We start from the raw sequence: 15,442 nt of genomic DNA, 5'->3' as shown, positions 1-15,442 counted from the left end.
CTGGGCATTATAAGGCTTGCGGGCCACATCCGGCCCACCGGATGACCCTGACTGGCCCCCCGGCCATGCTGGGGAACGAGGTGTCTTTGAAAGCCGCAGAAGCTGGTTGCCTTGGCTTTCAAAAGCGCGTCACCCCCCTGCCTTTTGGCCCGGCCCTCCACAATATTTTCTGTTTCTTATGCTGCCCCATTGAAAAAATAAATGCCCACCCCTGACCTACTGTATTTTAGGTTTTGGCTAGCCTGAATTCATCAGATTTTCTGGGTTGCCGTGCAGAGGCAGGCAATGGCTAACTACGTCTGAACATCTCTTGTCTTTTTCAAAACCCCAGGAAGGGTTGCCATAAGCCGGCTGCAACTGGACGCCGTTTTCCGCCCTCGCCATCAATCTGCAAAGCGTCGTCACTGAGCGTTCTGTGCTCGGTGAAGGAAAACAACTGCACAAATCAACGGGCAAACGGACCTGCTGAAAAAGTCCAGTCAAAGGTTAACGAAGCACTCAGGAACTGCTTGTGAGTACAGGGGAAGGACGGCCTGTTCCAGTCTAGTTCCAGCGTGGAAGAGAAAGCTCTCTTCTACGAGGATAAACCCTTCAGTCTGTGCAACATCAACAGGCAGAAACATCAACAGGCAGAAAATACACAGACGACCATTTAACACGACCCCTCAAATGAGCACAAAAGGTATTTGCTACTAAATGACTCTGCCTTTTACTGAATCAGAATACCAAGCTGTCAAGGCCAGGACGGTCTATCAGACGTGTCACTACAGGGGTGGGTGGGGACCGGCACACTGGGTGGGCGCTGGTGAGATCACGAGGGGGCGGAAAATCGCCCCCCAGACCCCTTCCCCTTCCCGGCCCTATGGAGGAGCAAATCTCTTTTATCTATGTATCTATGTATGTATCTATGTATGTATCTATGTATGTATCTATGTATGTATGTATGTATGTATGTATGTATGTATGTATGTATCTATCTATCTATCTATCTATCTATCTATCTATCTATCTATCTATCTATCTATCTATCTATCTATCTATCTATCTATCTATCTATCTATTATTTATTTATATTTATATACCGCCCTCCCCAAAGGCTCAGGGCGGTATCCATCAACACTAAAACAATTTAAAACATCAAATACATAACTTACGATAAAATAATATATAAAATACTAACTACAGATGGCTGTACTATACTATAAAATACTAAACAACCCCTCCTTCCCCCTTTATGTGCCCACGGGAGGCCAAATGTTCTTATGGCGGAGTTGACATCATCGTTTTCTTCTTGTCCCCTCCTTCCAAGCAAAACGCCAGGTAAATAAGGTGCAAGGGGAGGGGGGCTGCGCTGGAGCCCATGGGGCGGGGGGGGGGGGCTTGAAGTCTGCCTCGGGCTTCATTTTCCTGAGCTACACCTCTGCTGTCTGTTCAGACTGACAGCAGCTCTCTCAGGTCTTTCACGCTACCTCCAGGTCAGTTCTTTTTAACTGGAGGAGCTGGGGATTGGACCTGGGGCCTTTGGTGTGCCAAGCAGAGGCTCTTCCACTGAGCGCAGCCCCTCCCCATTCAACAGTATTCAGTGTTTTCCCCAAAGGCTACGTGAGACAAAACCATTACTGAGATCAGCTGGGGATCAGTGCCAATAAACTGTCTAAGCCAGGGGTCTGCAACCTGCGGCTCTCCAGATGTTCATAGACTACAAATCCCATCAGCCCCTGCCAGCATGGACAATTGGCCATGCTGGCAGGGGCTAATGGGAATTGTAGTCCGTAAACATCTGGAGAGCCGCAGGTTGCAGATCCCTGGTCTAAGCAAAGAGGCACAAAGAGGTATTTGTTGGGGGTTGCCCCCACTTATGAATGCCTTCCTTTGGATACCTTGCATCGACCCCAAGTTCTCCCCTCCATACCACTCAAAGCTTGTTGGGGGCCGGTGGGAGATGTAGTCAGCATGTAAAGTTTCCTGGCAGCTGATATTTTCCATTGTTCACCTGGATTTCACCAACGTTTAGAGGGATGTTTTCTTTTTCGTTCCCAGTATCACTCCCAAACCTGCCAGAGGAGCCAGGCTATACATTTAAACAAGTAGAAGAAGAAGAGAAGAGTTTGGATTTATATCCCCCCTTTCTCTCCTGCGGGAGACTCAAAGGGGCTGACAATCTCCTTGCCCTTCCCCCCTCACAACAAACACCCTGTGAGGTGGGTGGGGCTGAGAGAGCTCCGAAGAACTGTGACTAGCCCAAGGTCACCCAGCTGGCGTGTGTGGGAGTGCACAGGCTGATCTGAATCCCCCAGATCAGCCTCCACAGCTCAGGCGGCAGAGCGGGGAATCAAACCCGGTTCCTCCAGATTAGATACACGAGCTCTTAACCTCCTACGCCACTGCTGCTCCTAACCTATTATTGATTGATTTGAGGGCAGCATTTCAAGAACTAATATCGCTGATGATATAACACATCGCTGCTCCCCTAAATGGTAACATGGTTTGTGGGATTCCTAGCTTATTTGGTTCTATAAATGGATTGAACACAGTCATGGAGAACGGGTCTCTCAAAGAGTGTCAGATGGGCTACTTAGGACTTGATATTTTGAAGCCTCTCTCAACAGTAGGTGCTGGAAACAAAGAACCACGAAAGTGTCTGCCTTCGTGTCCTGCTTGGGGGCTTCCCAGAATCAAAAAGTTGGCTATTGCTGGGAGGCATAATTGTCGGAAGACGTTTCAGAAAGTAGCCACATTGAACTTGCAGAAGAACTAGACCTGAATCCAGAAGCACTTTAGGACCAACAAGATTTTCAGGGTACTGCAGATTCTTCTTGAAACCATTGAAGGGCTTTGTCATCCTTTCTTGTGTTCTGTGTAGTTCTTCAGTGCATCACTCCCATCTTTTCTTCATTTTGTCTTGTTCAGCTAATGTATATCCATATTGATCTTTCAGCATGCCGAACCGTACTTCAAACTTCCCTGGGATTTTGGGGACCTTGTGAAACAGATCGCTTGTTCTTCCTTTTAATGTTGTTCTCCTTTATAAAAGAGCTGTTAAGTGACTGTTCCATGGCCACTCAGTGAATCTGTGCTAGAGATTCTCAAATATATCAAAAGATTGGATTTCTTTTTTCTGGTTGGCTTACTGATGAAACTGCTACCACAGTGGTGTGATCTTTAGCATTCCGGTCAGATAGATCAGAGGGGTCTGCAACCTGCGGCTCTCCAGATGTTCATGGACTACAAATCCCATCAGCCCCTGATGGGAATTGTAGTCCATGAACATCTGGAGAGCCGCAGGTTGCAGACCACAGGATCAGACAGTTGCCTTCTGAATACGAGCCAGAACTTTCTAAGAACATAAGAACAAGCCAGCTGGATCAGACCAGAGTCCATCTAGCCCAGCTCTCTGCTACTCGCAGTGGCCCACCAGGTGCCTTTGGGAGCTCACATGCAAGATGTAAAAGCAATGGCCTTCTGCGGCTGCTGCTGCTCTCGAGCACCTGGACTGTTAAGGCATTTGCAATCTCAGATCAAAGAGGATCAAGATTGGTAGCTATAAATCGACTTCTCTTCCATCAATCTGTCCAAGCCCCTTTTAAAGCTATCCAGGTTAGTGGCTTTTGCTCCTCCTGTGGCAGCATATTCCAAACACCAATCACACATTGCGTGTGATTTTTAATCTTTGTATTGCTGGTATCGGCCACTTATTAAAAAAATTATGTTCTGCTCCAGGTACATCTACCACATATTTAAATGGCATCATATTAAAAAATGAAAGAAGTGACAAAAAAGATTTCCAGAATACAAGTTTTCAAGAGTCAAAACTCGCGTGATCAGATGATTGCTGGAAAAGAAGGATCCTCATATCCAAAGGAGTAGTTCCTACACTCTTATGCTACAATCATTGCCAAGTTGCACAAGAGATCTAGAAGGTGGCTCAGAGCAGATTAGCTTGATTTCAGGAGGTTCGTAAGGATAAAATTGAGCAGCAGCAGTTTCAAAACCGGGTGAACGCTGGATGGGAACACTGATACGCCCTCCCTCCCACTAGTACCAAGCTGCCTCACTCCAAGGACACTCCAAAGCAGGCAGAAATTCTTCTTTCCCGTGACTCATTCAGTCCTGGGTTTTGTTATCGTATATATGCCAAAGCTGCTTATGCGGTTTGCTTGAAGGTGTGGTGGCACCACAAGCTAGGCACGGGCCCAGACCCAGTACCCACAGACCATCCGCAAAACATTACAAAGAATAAAATTCAGGAAGCGCTATAAATTACTGCAGCCGCCAACACCAGCCAGAAACCTCAAACGGCAGCAGGCAGCGTGGACCTATTAGGTGGCACAATTGCTGTGCAAAGCAGTTCTACTCAACATTAGGCGGCCGAAGCCATCCCTAGGACTGCAAGTGAAATATACTTGAGAGGGCAGTGGACGAGAAGAAGAAGAAGAGTTTGGATTTATATCCCCCCTTTCTCTCCTGCAGGAGACTCAAAGGGGCTGACAATCTCCTTGCCCTTCCCCCCTCACAACAAACACCCTGTGAGGTGGGCGGGGCTGAGAGAGCTCCGAGAAGCTGTGACTAGCCCAGGGGTAGGGAACCTGCGGCTCTCCAGATGTTCAGCCAATTGGCCATGCTGGTAGGGGCTGATGGGAATTGTAGTTCCTGAACATCTGGAGAGCCGCAGGTTCCCTACCCCTGGACTAGCCCAAGGTCACCCAGCTGGCTTGTGTGGGAGTGCACAGGCTAATCTGAATTCCCCAGATAAGCCTCCACAGCTCAGGAGGCAGAGTGGGGAATCAAACCCGGTTCCTCCAGATTAGATACACGAGCTCTTAACCTCCTACGCCACTGCTGCTCCGCCACTGAGAACCCGCATGAACATGTGTGAACCTTATATTTAACATATGAACCCGCGTGAACCTTATATTTATTTACTTATTCACTTCATTTCTACCCGGTCTTTCTACCCAGCAAGACCCCAAAACGGTTTACATCCTCCTCCTCCTCTCATCCAATTTATCCACACAACGACCCTGTGAGGTAGGTTAGGCTGAGAGTGTGTCACTGGCCCAAGATTACCCAGTGAGTTTCCACAGCAGAGGGAGGATTCAACTTGAGCCTTGCACTTTCCAGTCCAGCGCTCTAGCCACTACACCATTCTGCTACTCTTATACTGAATCAGACCATTGGCCCATCCGAGTCAGTATTGTATACTCAGACTGGAAGAAGAAGAAGAGTTGGATTTATATCCCCTCTTTCTCTCCTGCAGGAGACTCAAAGGGGCTTACAATCTCCTTGCCCTCCCCCCCTCACAACAAACACCCTGTGAGGTAGGTGGGGCTGAGAGAGCTCCGAGAAGTTGTGACTAGCCCAAGGTCACCCAGCTGGCGTGTGTGGGAGTGCACAGGCTGGGAATCAAACCCGATTCCTCCAGATTAGATACACGAGCTCTTAACCTTCTTCGCCACTGCTGCTCATTGGAAGAAGACTGGAAGAAGAAGAGTTGGATTTATATCCCCCCCTTTCTCTCCTGTAGGAACATAAGAAATATGTTTGCATAGGACATAGGGGATTACAAACTCAAAGGGACTTACAAACTCCTTTCCCTTCCCCCTTCACAACAAACACCCTGTGAGGTGGGTGGGGCTGAGAGAGCTCCGAAGAACTGTGACTAGCCCAAGGTCACCCAGCTGGCATGTGTTGGAGTGCACAAGCTAATCTAGTTCACCAGATATGCCTCCACAGCTCACGTGGCAGAGCAGGGAATCAAACCTTGTTCTCCAGATTAGAGCGCACCTGCTCTTAACTACTATGCCACGCTGGCTCTCTGGGGGTCTCAGGCAGAGGACTTTCACATCCTTTCAACTGAAGATGACAGGGGTTGGATGTAGGACCATTTGCAGGCCCATAAGATGCTCTGCCACTGACCCATAGCTCCTCCCAAAGAAGAACCGGGAAGAGTCTTGTGAGCAACTTACAGAACTCTCATTTTTATCTGTTCAGTATATTCCATTTCTACTATGTCTGCCTCCGCCCTCCAAATGGGGACACCAAGTGGGTTCCATTATTCCAACTTAAAAAAAAGAGATTACAACGTACTTCCTCAAACGCCTGACAAGTGCCCTTCACTCCAGAAAAACTGATATGAAAGTATAGATTTAACACTCTTGAATGGGTCATAGGACTGCAGTTTAATTTTGCTAAACCAGACAAACATGTTCCCCCTTTCCCCCAGTTTATCTGAAACAAAGGCACAGCCTTCCAGGAAGCAAATGCGGGGCAGTGAAACCAGCAGCCAGTGACCCTTGTGCGCTTTCTCCTCTCTGTCGCCTGCGTCTTTACTGTGTATGATGTAGAACTTGTTGTGACTTTAAAAGGGACTTGGATAGATTTAGAAGAAGAAGAAGAGTTTGGATGTATATCCCCCCTTTCTCTCCTGCAGGAGACTCAAAGGTGTTTACAATCTCCTAGCCCTTCCCCCCTCACAACAAACACCCTGTGAGGTAGGTGGGGCTGAGAGAGCTCCAAAGAACTGTGACTAGCCCAAGGTCACCCAGCTGGCGTGTGGGAGTGTACAGGCTAATCTGAATTCCCCAGATAAGCCTCCACAGCTCAGGCGGCAGAGCGGAGAATCAAACGCGGTTCCTCCAGATTAGATACATGAGCTCTTAACCTCCTACGCCACTGCTGCTCCATTTATGGAGAAGTCGATCTATGGCTACCAATCTTGATCCTCTTTGATCTGAGATTGCAAATGCCTTAACAGACCAGGTGATCGGGAGCAACGGCCGCAGAAGGCCATTGCTTTCACATCCTGCATGTGAGCTCCCGAAGGCACCTGGTGGGCCAACGTGAGTAGCAGAGTGCTGGACTAGATGGACTCTGGTCTGATCCAGCTGGCTTGTTCTTATGTTCTTATGACTTGGATCCTACCATGGAATGTTGCATTCATTTTATGCGCCCTGTTAATCCTTTTGCTTTCCTTCAGTTGTATTCCAGACTGCCTGGTGGTGGTTGTATGACCTTTGCTCCCATTGCATTGTTCAATGAAGTCTGACTGCACTGACCCACTCTATTGTAATCTGCCTGGAGACCCAGTGAGAAAGGTGTACTACAAGTAGCATAAATGACAAATAAAATTTAAAAATCAATAGAAATCCCACCCTGTTCATTACCACCTCCCTTCAGCATGGGGAGGGGGGGGGGCGGCAAAGGTACCGGGTTTGATTCCCAGCTCTGCCACCTGAGCTATGGAGGCTTATCTGGGGAATTCAGATTAGCCTGTACACTCCCACACACGCCAGCTGGGTGACCTTGGGCTAGTCACAGCTTCTCGGAGCTCTCTCAGCCCCACCTACCTCACAGGGTGTTTGTTGTGTGGGGGGAAGGGCAAGGAGATTGTCAGCCCCTTTGAGTCTCCTGCAGGAGAGAAAGGGGGGATTTAAATCCAAACTCTTCTACTCTTCTTCTTCCTTCCCTGCAGCATTCCTCATGCCCTTGTACCCCTCCCCCAGCTGCTCCTCCCCCCTTGTCTGCCAGCCTGGCCCTGCTTCCATTCCTTCCTTCCCTTGTTATCTTATTCATGAAGGATGATTAGGAGGAGGGGAGCCACCTTAGGCGATAACATAACAAACCTCCAATCTAGCTGCTCCTAAGAAGACCCACTTTTATTGCAGCATGTGCTTCTGTAAATAGATAGCTGGATTCGATAGCTGGGAGGATCTTAGAAGTCAACAAGATTGGAAGGGGGGGTGGAGCGGCAGGAATGAGCTTTCAAGAAGCATCCAAGCTCCCTTCGTCTGACAGGTGACAACAAAACAGTCACTCTTGCTGTGATTTTCCCCCTCAGCTGCCTACCTGAAGAAGCAGACTGGGGCTGACCTGATAGGTCCTGCTGCCATCAGCTTTAAAAACGCACCTGGATTTTGGGGTGGCTTTTGTCCCGTGAAAACACACAAAAAGAGGGGAGAAAATCCCAGCTCAGAACAGACTATGTACATGAAAAAGGTTCACAAAAAGAAAAAAAAACCCTACATTTAGAGTTATGACTATCAATTACCCCCACCCCCAGGCTTTAATTGTAATGCAAAAGTTTACATCAAAGTGCAAATGCTAAAAAACAACCCGGCATCACAAATTCTACAGTCTTTGGTGACAGATGACTGTGCCTTCCCCTAATACATAAAGCCTGTGCGGTGTAGTGGTTAAGAGCAGATGGACTCTAATCTGGAGAAGCAGGTTCGATTCCCCGCTCCTCCACCAAAACGGCAGAGTCTTATCTGGAGAATTGGATTTGCTTCCCCACGCCTACATCCCTGCTGGGTGACCTTGGGCCAGTCCCAGTTCTCTCCAACCTCTCTCAACCCCACCTGGTGTCTGTTGCGGGGAAAGAATTTGTAAGCCCCTTTGAGATTCCTTACTGGGGGAGGGAGGGGCATAAATCCAAACTCCTCTCCTTCTGTCAAGCCCCACTTGGTGTCTGTTGCGAGGAAAGGGAAAGAAGTCTGTAAATCCCTTTGAGTCTCCTTACACGAGAGAAAAGGTGGGCACCCATCCAAGCTCCTCTTCTCTTCTTCCATATGCAAGTGCAATTTTACTAAAATGAGTTTATATGCTAGCAGAAGGAACGAATATTTGAATATGTGCATTGACACAAATATGCATGCACACATACCGGTATATACAAGTGGATGCACGTATGCATGCAAATCTACACGCACGCATACCAATGTACACACATTCATACACATACACACGTGCATATACATATGTAGATACACACACATATGCGTGTTCACAGGTATGTTTCTACCTCCCTGCCCCCCAAGATTGTGGATCTCACCCGCCCTTTCCAGCGGGGGCTTCCTGCCTGCCCCTCCCCCTTCCCCAGGGGAGCCCCCCTCCCCCCCGCCAGCCAGCCCTCCCCCTCCCCCTCCCCCTCCCCACCCCCGCGGGCGAGAGCTACCTTGAGGGTGACGTCGCAGAGCTTGCCCTGCCGCCGGATCTCGCCCATCACCCCGTAGCCCCGGCTGGGCAGGTCCCCCACCGAGAAGTGGACCAGGTCCTCCCCGTCCAACTCCGGGTCCGGCCCGGCCGCTTCCAGCATCTTGCCTGCCCGCCCGCCCGCCCGCCCGCCCGTCAGCCGCGCCGCGTCTCGCCTCCCCGGGCCGGCCGGGTCCGGCTCTCCTCAGCCAGGCGCTCCGCCTCACAGCAGCGCCGGCCGCCTTCGCTTCGGGCGCCGCCTGGCCCCGCCCGGCCACCGTAGCCGGGCCCCCGTCGCGCGAGACGGCGAAGTTGCGCAGGAAGACCGGTCTCGCCTCGCCCTCCCCCCTTCCGCCCCCTGTTGCCGGCTCTGCGGCGATGCCCAGGGGACTTCCGGCATGTGGCGGAAGTGGCGGTAGCCATAGCAACCGGGAGCACCGGAAGAGACCGTCGTCATAGCAACCGCCATACTTTGCTGCCGTTCCCGCCCCTTCGATATCCCATAAGCACACTATGCTGCATCCTTCGCCGGTGGGACCAGAAGCGGCTTGTTGACCTTCCCCTTAATTAATTAGTATTGATTTATTAAGCACACAGGAGAAGTCTAGCTGCAGCCGAGCAAAAACTTGTTTAGCCTACTGCCCTGCTTTAGGCGGAGGACTGCCCGACAGCATCTGGTAGTTGGAGGTAGACTGCTCCTGAATGTGGGAGGCTCCATTTTTTTAATCCATCGCAGCTCATAGTTCTAATCTAGGGATAACAACCTCTCCCAGGTGGGACCTGGGGATCTCCAGATATCAGCTCCCTGAGAGAAAAAGGCAACTTTAGAGGGTGGACTCTATAACAGTCTCCTCTGCTGAGGTCCTTCCAAACTCCATCCCCTGATCTTCAAGAGTTTCTCAACCTAGAGCTGGCAACCCTTCTGATCTCTAACTGCTCATGTATCTTAGCCTTGCCCTTTTTAAAAGCGATTGAACCTTGTGCCCAACTCCCCAGATTTTTTTGTGGCAAATAAATTCCACCTGTTAATTTATGCATCATTGTGGGTCATAAAAGAAGGAACTTCTGTTGACTGTCCTTTCCTGAAGAACGCCAGAGATTATAATTTGGGGAAATATCTGAACAGTCTACTGGGAGCATTCGCACCCCTACCTATCTAAATGGCACTTCCTGGGATTTTCAGAGGATACGTGAGAACTAAATCAATGCAGAAAGACCTATTCCAGTGGTGGCCAATTGGCCATGCTGGCGGGGGCTGATGGGAATTGTAGTCCATAACATCTGGAGTGCCAAAGGTTCGCCATCACGGACCTATTCTGTTATGCGTTGGAAGAGTATCCTGTGCATGCTTTTGGACACAGAGACTTATGCCAACATAAACACACCCAGAATTGCACTTTTGTATGTGTGAATGACTGACACCTTATTATAGGATGGCCTGCCACTTCTGAAAATGCAGCAGTGCTTTCAACTGGCTTCATTATTGCCAGCAATAACTTTAAGCTTTGGTGTGAATGGGCACTTAGAGAAAGCAAATGTTGACTTTGCCTTCCTGTTTGTCTGTCCTAGCATTTGCCACAATGTGTGCCTCCACAAAAAGAGTTCATGCATTCGTGCGACTGAGGCCATCAGCTGAATTTCCTCAAAATACGATCAAGTTTGGGCCAGACAATCAGGTAAGGGACTGTAAACAAGAGCAGGAGATCTCTTTCCTTGGACTGTGCTGTGACCAGTAGATTCTGAGTAAACCTGCTTCGGATTTCTCCCAAGTTTCCTGCATTCATGGTGATCTGCAAATTCTGCCATTTATTCTCACATGAAAACAAGCCAAATTGTGTGTAACGTATGTGACAGAGGAACAAAACAAGCGCGTCACACACTGAAGACGGAGGATCAATATATTCAATAAGTGTATTTATGTATATTTTATAATTGTCCAGTTACTGAATCCAATGATTGTACATCCAGTTTTTTTCAACAATAAAAGTTCAGTTTTGAGATATGTATGTAGAGTGTATGCAGCCATTTGGGTTTGTGTGTCAGCTCCGTTGAGAGACAAAAAGACCTGTGCATGGCAAATGAATGAATAATTTTCCTGAAAGAATTGCTTCTCCTGAGGAAGACTACAGTGAAAACGTACTTATAAATGCGCGAGTCGTTTGGGAAGTACTTTCTATATGGAATAGAATTATCCTAAAGATATTGAAAAAATGAACTATTTTTGTTCAGTAGATATTGAAGGTATGGATTATATATCTCAAAAATGAACTTATTGTTGAAAAAACTGAATGTACAATCATTGGATTCAGTAACTGGACAATTATAAAATATACATCAATACATTTATTTAATATATTGATCCTCCGTCTTCAGTGTGTGACGCGCTGTTTTGTTCCTCTGCCATTTATTCTCACGTGCCACAATCCTGCACAGGCCATCAGCTGAGCAATCTCTTCTGGGTGGATGGGTTAGTCATGTGCAAAAATTTAAACCTTTGTGGCCAAGTTCTTGGATTACTTTACCAATCAAGGATTATTCTTAGTTGATAGTTCCTCTTAGTTGATTGTTCCATGGGCATGTCAACTCAATGCATGGCAGCTGTGAAAAAGGCAAACTCTATGCTGGGGATAATTAGGAAAGGAATTGAGAATAAAACTGCAAAGATTGTCATGCCCTTATATAAAGCCGTGGTGCGACCGCACTTGGAGTCCTGTGTTCAGTTCTGGTCGCCACATCTCAAAAAGGATATCGAAGAGATAGAAAAAGTGCAGAGAAGGGCAACGAGGATGATTGAGGGACTAGAGCGCCTTCCTTATGAGGAGAGGCTGCAGCGTTTGGGACTCTTTAGTTTGGAGAGGAGATGTCTGAGGGGGGATATGATTGAAGTCTATAAAATTATGCATGGGGTAGAAAATGTTGACGGAGAAATTTTTCTCTCTTTCTCACAATACTAGAACCAGGGGGCATCCATTGAAAATGCTGGGGGGAAGAATTAGGACTAATAAAAGGAAACACTTCTTCACGCAACATGGGATTGGTGTTTGGAATATGCTGCCACAGGAGGTGGTGATGGCCACTCACCTGGATAGCTTTAAAAGGGGCTTGGACAGATTCATGGAGGAGAAGACGATTTATGGCTACCAATCTTGATCCTCCTTGATCTCAGATTGCAAATGCCTTAACAGTCCAGGTGCTCAGGAGCAGCAGCAGCAGCAGGCCATTGCTTTCACCTCCTGCAGGTAAGCTCCCAAAGGCACCTGGTGGGCCACTGCGAGTAGCAGAGAGCTGGACTAGACGGACTCTGGTCTGATCCAGCAGGCTTGTTCTTATGTTCTTATGTCACACTCCTGAAGGCTTCCTTGCCCACTTTCAGTAGGAAGAAGAATAAGAAAGTGGAGTTCTACGTAGCACTTAATAAAGCACTAAATCTCTATCTCCACAGGCAAGATCCTACTATATCTCAATTCAGAAGCCCCCTTCGGCAAAGTTTCCACTTCTCTGTACAGTTTTCCATTGATCGTTTTGTTTAGTGATTGTAGCTATAGTGTTTGTTATCCTATGACGGGCCACTTCTCTTGCTTGTGTGTGTTAAGTGCCTTCAAGCGACTTCAGACTTATGACGACCCTTTGAATCCATGTCCTCCAAAACATCCTATTATTAACAGCATTGCTCAGATCTTGCAAACTGAAGTCTGTGGCTTCCTTTGTAGAGTCAGTCCATCTCATGTTGGGTCTTCCTCTATTCCTGCTGCCCTCTACTTTTCCTACCTTGTTCTGTCTCCAAGTGTAAGGTGACCAGATGGTCACCTTTGTGAACCGGGACGGGGGGTAGGCGGCCGCGCGCACCTTCTGGGGCGCAAGGCAGTGCGGCAGCCTCCCGTGTGCGCGGCCGCAGGAAACAGCAAGCCCCAAAAGGCTGTGCTCCTGCAGCCGCGCACGCAGGAGGCTGCCGCGACTGCCGCTCTGCGCCCAAGCACAAGGCTACAGCTTGACAGCCCCTCCCCAAAAAATCGGGACAATTGAAATAACCCGCGGGACGCTGGACAAATTGTTTGAAGACAGGACTGTCCTGCCAAAAGCGGGACGTCTGGTCAGCCTGCCCAAGTGCAGCATTCTAGAGGAAAGACAGCCCAGGAAATGGCGCATGAATTCATAAATCTCCTGTCATCTTTATCTTGAACAGGGTACAGCTTTATTGTTTCTTCCAGTGACTCTTCCTTATTACATAACTTCTCTTACAGAATCCATGAAATAATGATTAACTGGTGTGTATGTGTGTTAAATACTGCTTTTAAAACTTTTTATTCAGCTAATCACTGCTGATTTTTATTTTGCTGTAATGCTGCAAGTACAGAGCAGCAGTAATTAATATAAAATAAACGAACAGTTTTTTTGGCTGGTGATTAAGTGAAAAGCTATACTAAATCCCAGTCTTCTTCCTCCTTAAATAAGGGGACCTGGGGCCACAATGCAAACTACTTTTAAGTTCCCAGCAGGAAGAAAGGAAAGACTTAAATAGAATAAATAATTTTTGAATCCTCTTAGAGAACCTACTGACTACAAGAAAGGGAGAATACCCTGGCAAACGTCAGTAGCTCTCTGACTACATGCATGGCACAATCTTGAATTATGTTTTAAACTAAACAGATCACCCAAAAAAGAGGTTGGGAAAACAACTCAGAACTGCACATTATCTGGATTCTCTATAAAGGCAGAACAAGCAAATTATGGCAACTCCAGATTCATTGGCTAGTGTGGCTCATCATTTCTTTGCAAGAGCAGCTAGGTGTTTCATGCACCATATACAGCAGGGGTACGGAACCTTTAACACTCAAAGAGCCATTTGGACCCGTTTTCCATGGGAAAAGAAAACACTTGGAGCCGCAAATAATTTTTGACATTTAAAATAAAGATAACACTATATATATAGGGTTTTTTTAACCTTTTACTCTGCTGCAGTGTGGGCAAGGATGAAGCTGGCGGCTCGGCCTCACCGGCCGCCGGGAAAACACCCGCCGGGGAAGCCCACAGCGCGGCCCAGCTGACCATGGGCAGGTGGTGCGCCCGCCCTGCTGCCTGCAGGGTGGGCAAGGATGGGGCCGGCGGCACAGGTCGTGGAGCCACAGTGCAAGGGCAGAAGAGCCACATGCGGCTCTTGAGCCGCAGGTTCTCTACCCCTGATATACAGGAAGCAATCCTTGCAAGGTCTTCTCAGAAGTAAACCTTGTTATTCAATGGTGCCTGCTTCCAGGAAAGTGCCTTCGGATTGCAACCCCAAAAGCTTTTGCTGGAGCTGAAACATGGAAGGATCAAGCTGGTTTCGTTTTTCTCGGAAAATACAGCAAAGTGCAAGGACGACCACCATGTTGGGGCCGTCTCCTTTACCAGATGCGGGTTAAAAAAGGCCTCAGCTTCCTTGTTTAGAAAAAGATAACCGAAGGAAGATAAGGAAGGGACACTTATCTCATTGTAAGTTTTGTGCAGAGAGCAGGGGAGAAGCACATTTGTCTGCCTCCCTTCAAGGTCATCCATCAGAGCAGACTGATTGCAGTTCTGAAAAGAAACAAGAATTGAAACATGGAATTAACTTCTACAGGAAGTGATGATGATTCATGAGACGATTAGATCGATGGCAGCAATTAGTTGATTTCGCTGAGGATCTCTGTGTTCTGAGACTTCATATCCTTCAGCTCCAGATGCTAGGAACGAGCTACAAAGGCAGACTGTTTGTATTGTCAAAGGCCTTCACGGCCAGAATCACTATAGTGTTGTGGGTTTTCCAGGTTGTATGCTGTGTTCCAGTAGCATTTTCTCATAAAGGAGAAAACGCTACTGGAACACAGCCATACAACCCGGAAAACCCACAACGCCCTGTTGTTTGCTTGCTGCATTTTTTGAGTTTGCAGAGATGATGCATTGCCCACTCTTGGGAACAGTAGTTGGCTGTTGACCTCCTGGAGCAGCCCGTTTCTTACGTTCTCCTGTCGGTCAATTACAACGTTGCCTCTTTCTCTTTTTCTAGACGATCAGTATCTACATCGAGAGAGACCGTTCCAAGGGAGTTGTCAACAACAAGCAGACAGACTGGTCTTTTAAACTTGACGGCATTCTTCACAACGCGACGCAAGAGCTGGTTTATGACACGGTAGCCAGAGACCTGGTCTCCGAAGCTCTTGGTGGATATAATGGTACGTTTTAAAGAACAGAAGACGAGCCCTGCAGGATCGGTCTGGTGGTCTACCTAGTCCTGCATCCTGTCTCATGCAGTGGACAATCAGTCACTGTGGCGGGACAACAGACAGGACATAGAGGCCAAGGACTTTCCTTGATGATGCTTAGCATTGGAGTTCGGAGGCTCCATAATCACTATTGCTAGCAATCACTGATGGACCATTCCTCCATCAATGTGTCAGAATCCCCTTCCAAAATCATCTACCCTTGCGGCTATTGTAACCTCTAACTGTGGATTCTG

The 15,442-nt window shown here is 48.0% G+C and overlaps 2 protein-coding genes and 1 long non-coding RNA gene across 4 annotated transcripts in view; 1 reads left to right on the top strand and 2 right to left on the bottom strand.

Annotated features, from left to right (window-relative positions):
* KLHL18 (kelch like family member 18) overlaps window positions 1-9,311 on the bottom strand; it is a 42,987-nt gene extending 33,676 nt beyond the window's left edge. For both annotated transcript variants that reach the window (XM_048510885.1, XM_048510886.1), the window contains exon 1: window positions 8,954-9,311. In XM_048510885.1, the coding sequence (XP_048366842.1) occupies window positions 8,954-9,094 (141 nt within the window). In that variant the 5' untranslated portion in view covers window positions 9,095-9,311. The remainder of the gene's footprint in view (window positions 1-8,953) is intronic.
* Window positions 9,312-9,438: 127 nt separating this feature from the next.
* The window catches only part of KIF9 (kinesin family member 9), a 40,371-nt gene continuing 34,367 nt past the window's right edge, over window positions 9,439-15,442 (top strand). Inside the window, exons 1-3 of the mRNA XM_048510884.1 lie at window positions 9,439-9,657; window positions 10,540-10,646; window positions 14,993-15,158. Coding sequence (XP_048366841.1) covers window positions 10,551-10,646; window positions 14,993-15,158 — 262 coding nt within the window. The 5' untranslated portion in view covers window positions 9,439-9,657; window positions 10,540-10,550. The remainder of the gene's footprint in view (window positions 9,658-10,539; window positions 10,647-14,992; window positions 15,159-15,442) is intronic.
* LOC125440846 overlaps window positions 14,367-15,442 on the bottom strand; it is a 41,512-nt gene continuing 40,436 nt past the window's right edge. Inside the window, exon 5 of the long non-coding RNA XR_007245756.1 lies at window positions 14,367-14,523. This is a non-coding gene — a long non-coding RNA (uncharacterized LOC125440846). The remainder of the gene's footprint in view (window positions 14,524-15,442) is intronic.

Source organism: Sphaerodactylus townsendi, linkage group LG11 (genome assembly GCF_021028975.2).
Source record: "Sphaerodactylus townsendi isolate TG3544 linkage group LG11, MPM_Stown_v2.3, whole genome shotgun sequence".
NCBI lineage: Eukaryota > Metazoa > Chordata > Lepidosauria > Squamata > Sphaerodactylidae > Sphaerodactylus > Sphaerodactylus townsendi.
This window is presented reverse-complemented; position numbering and strand designations above follow the sequence as displayed.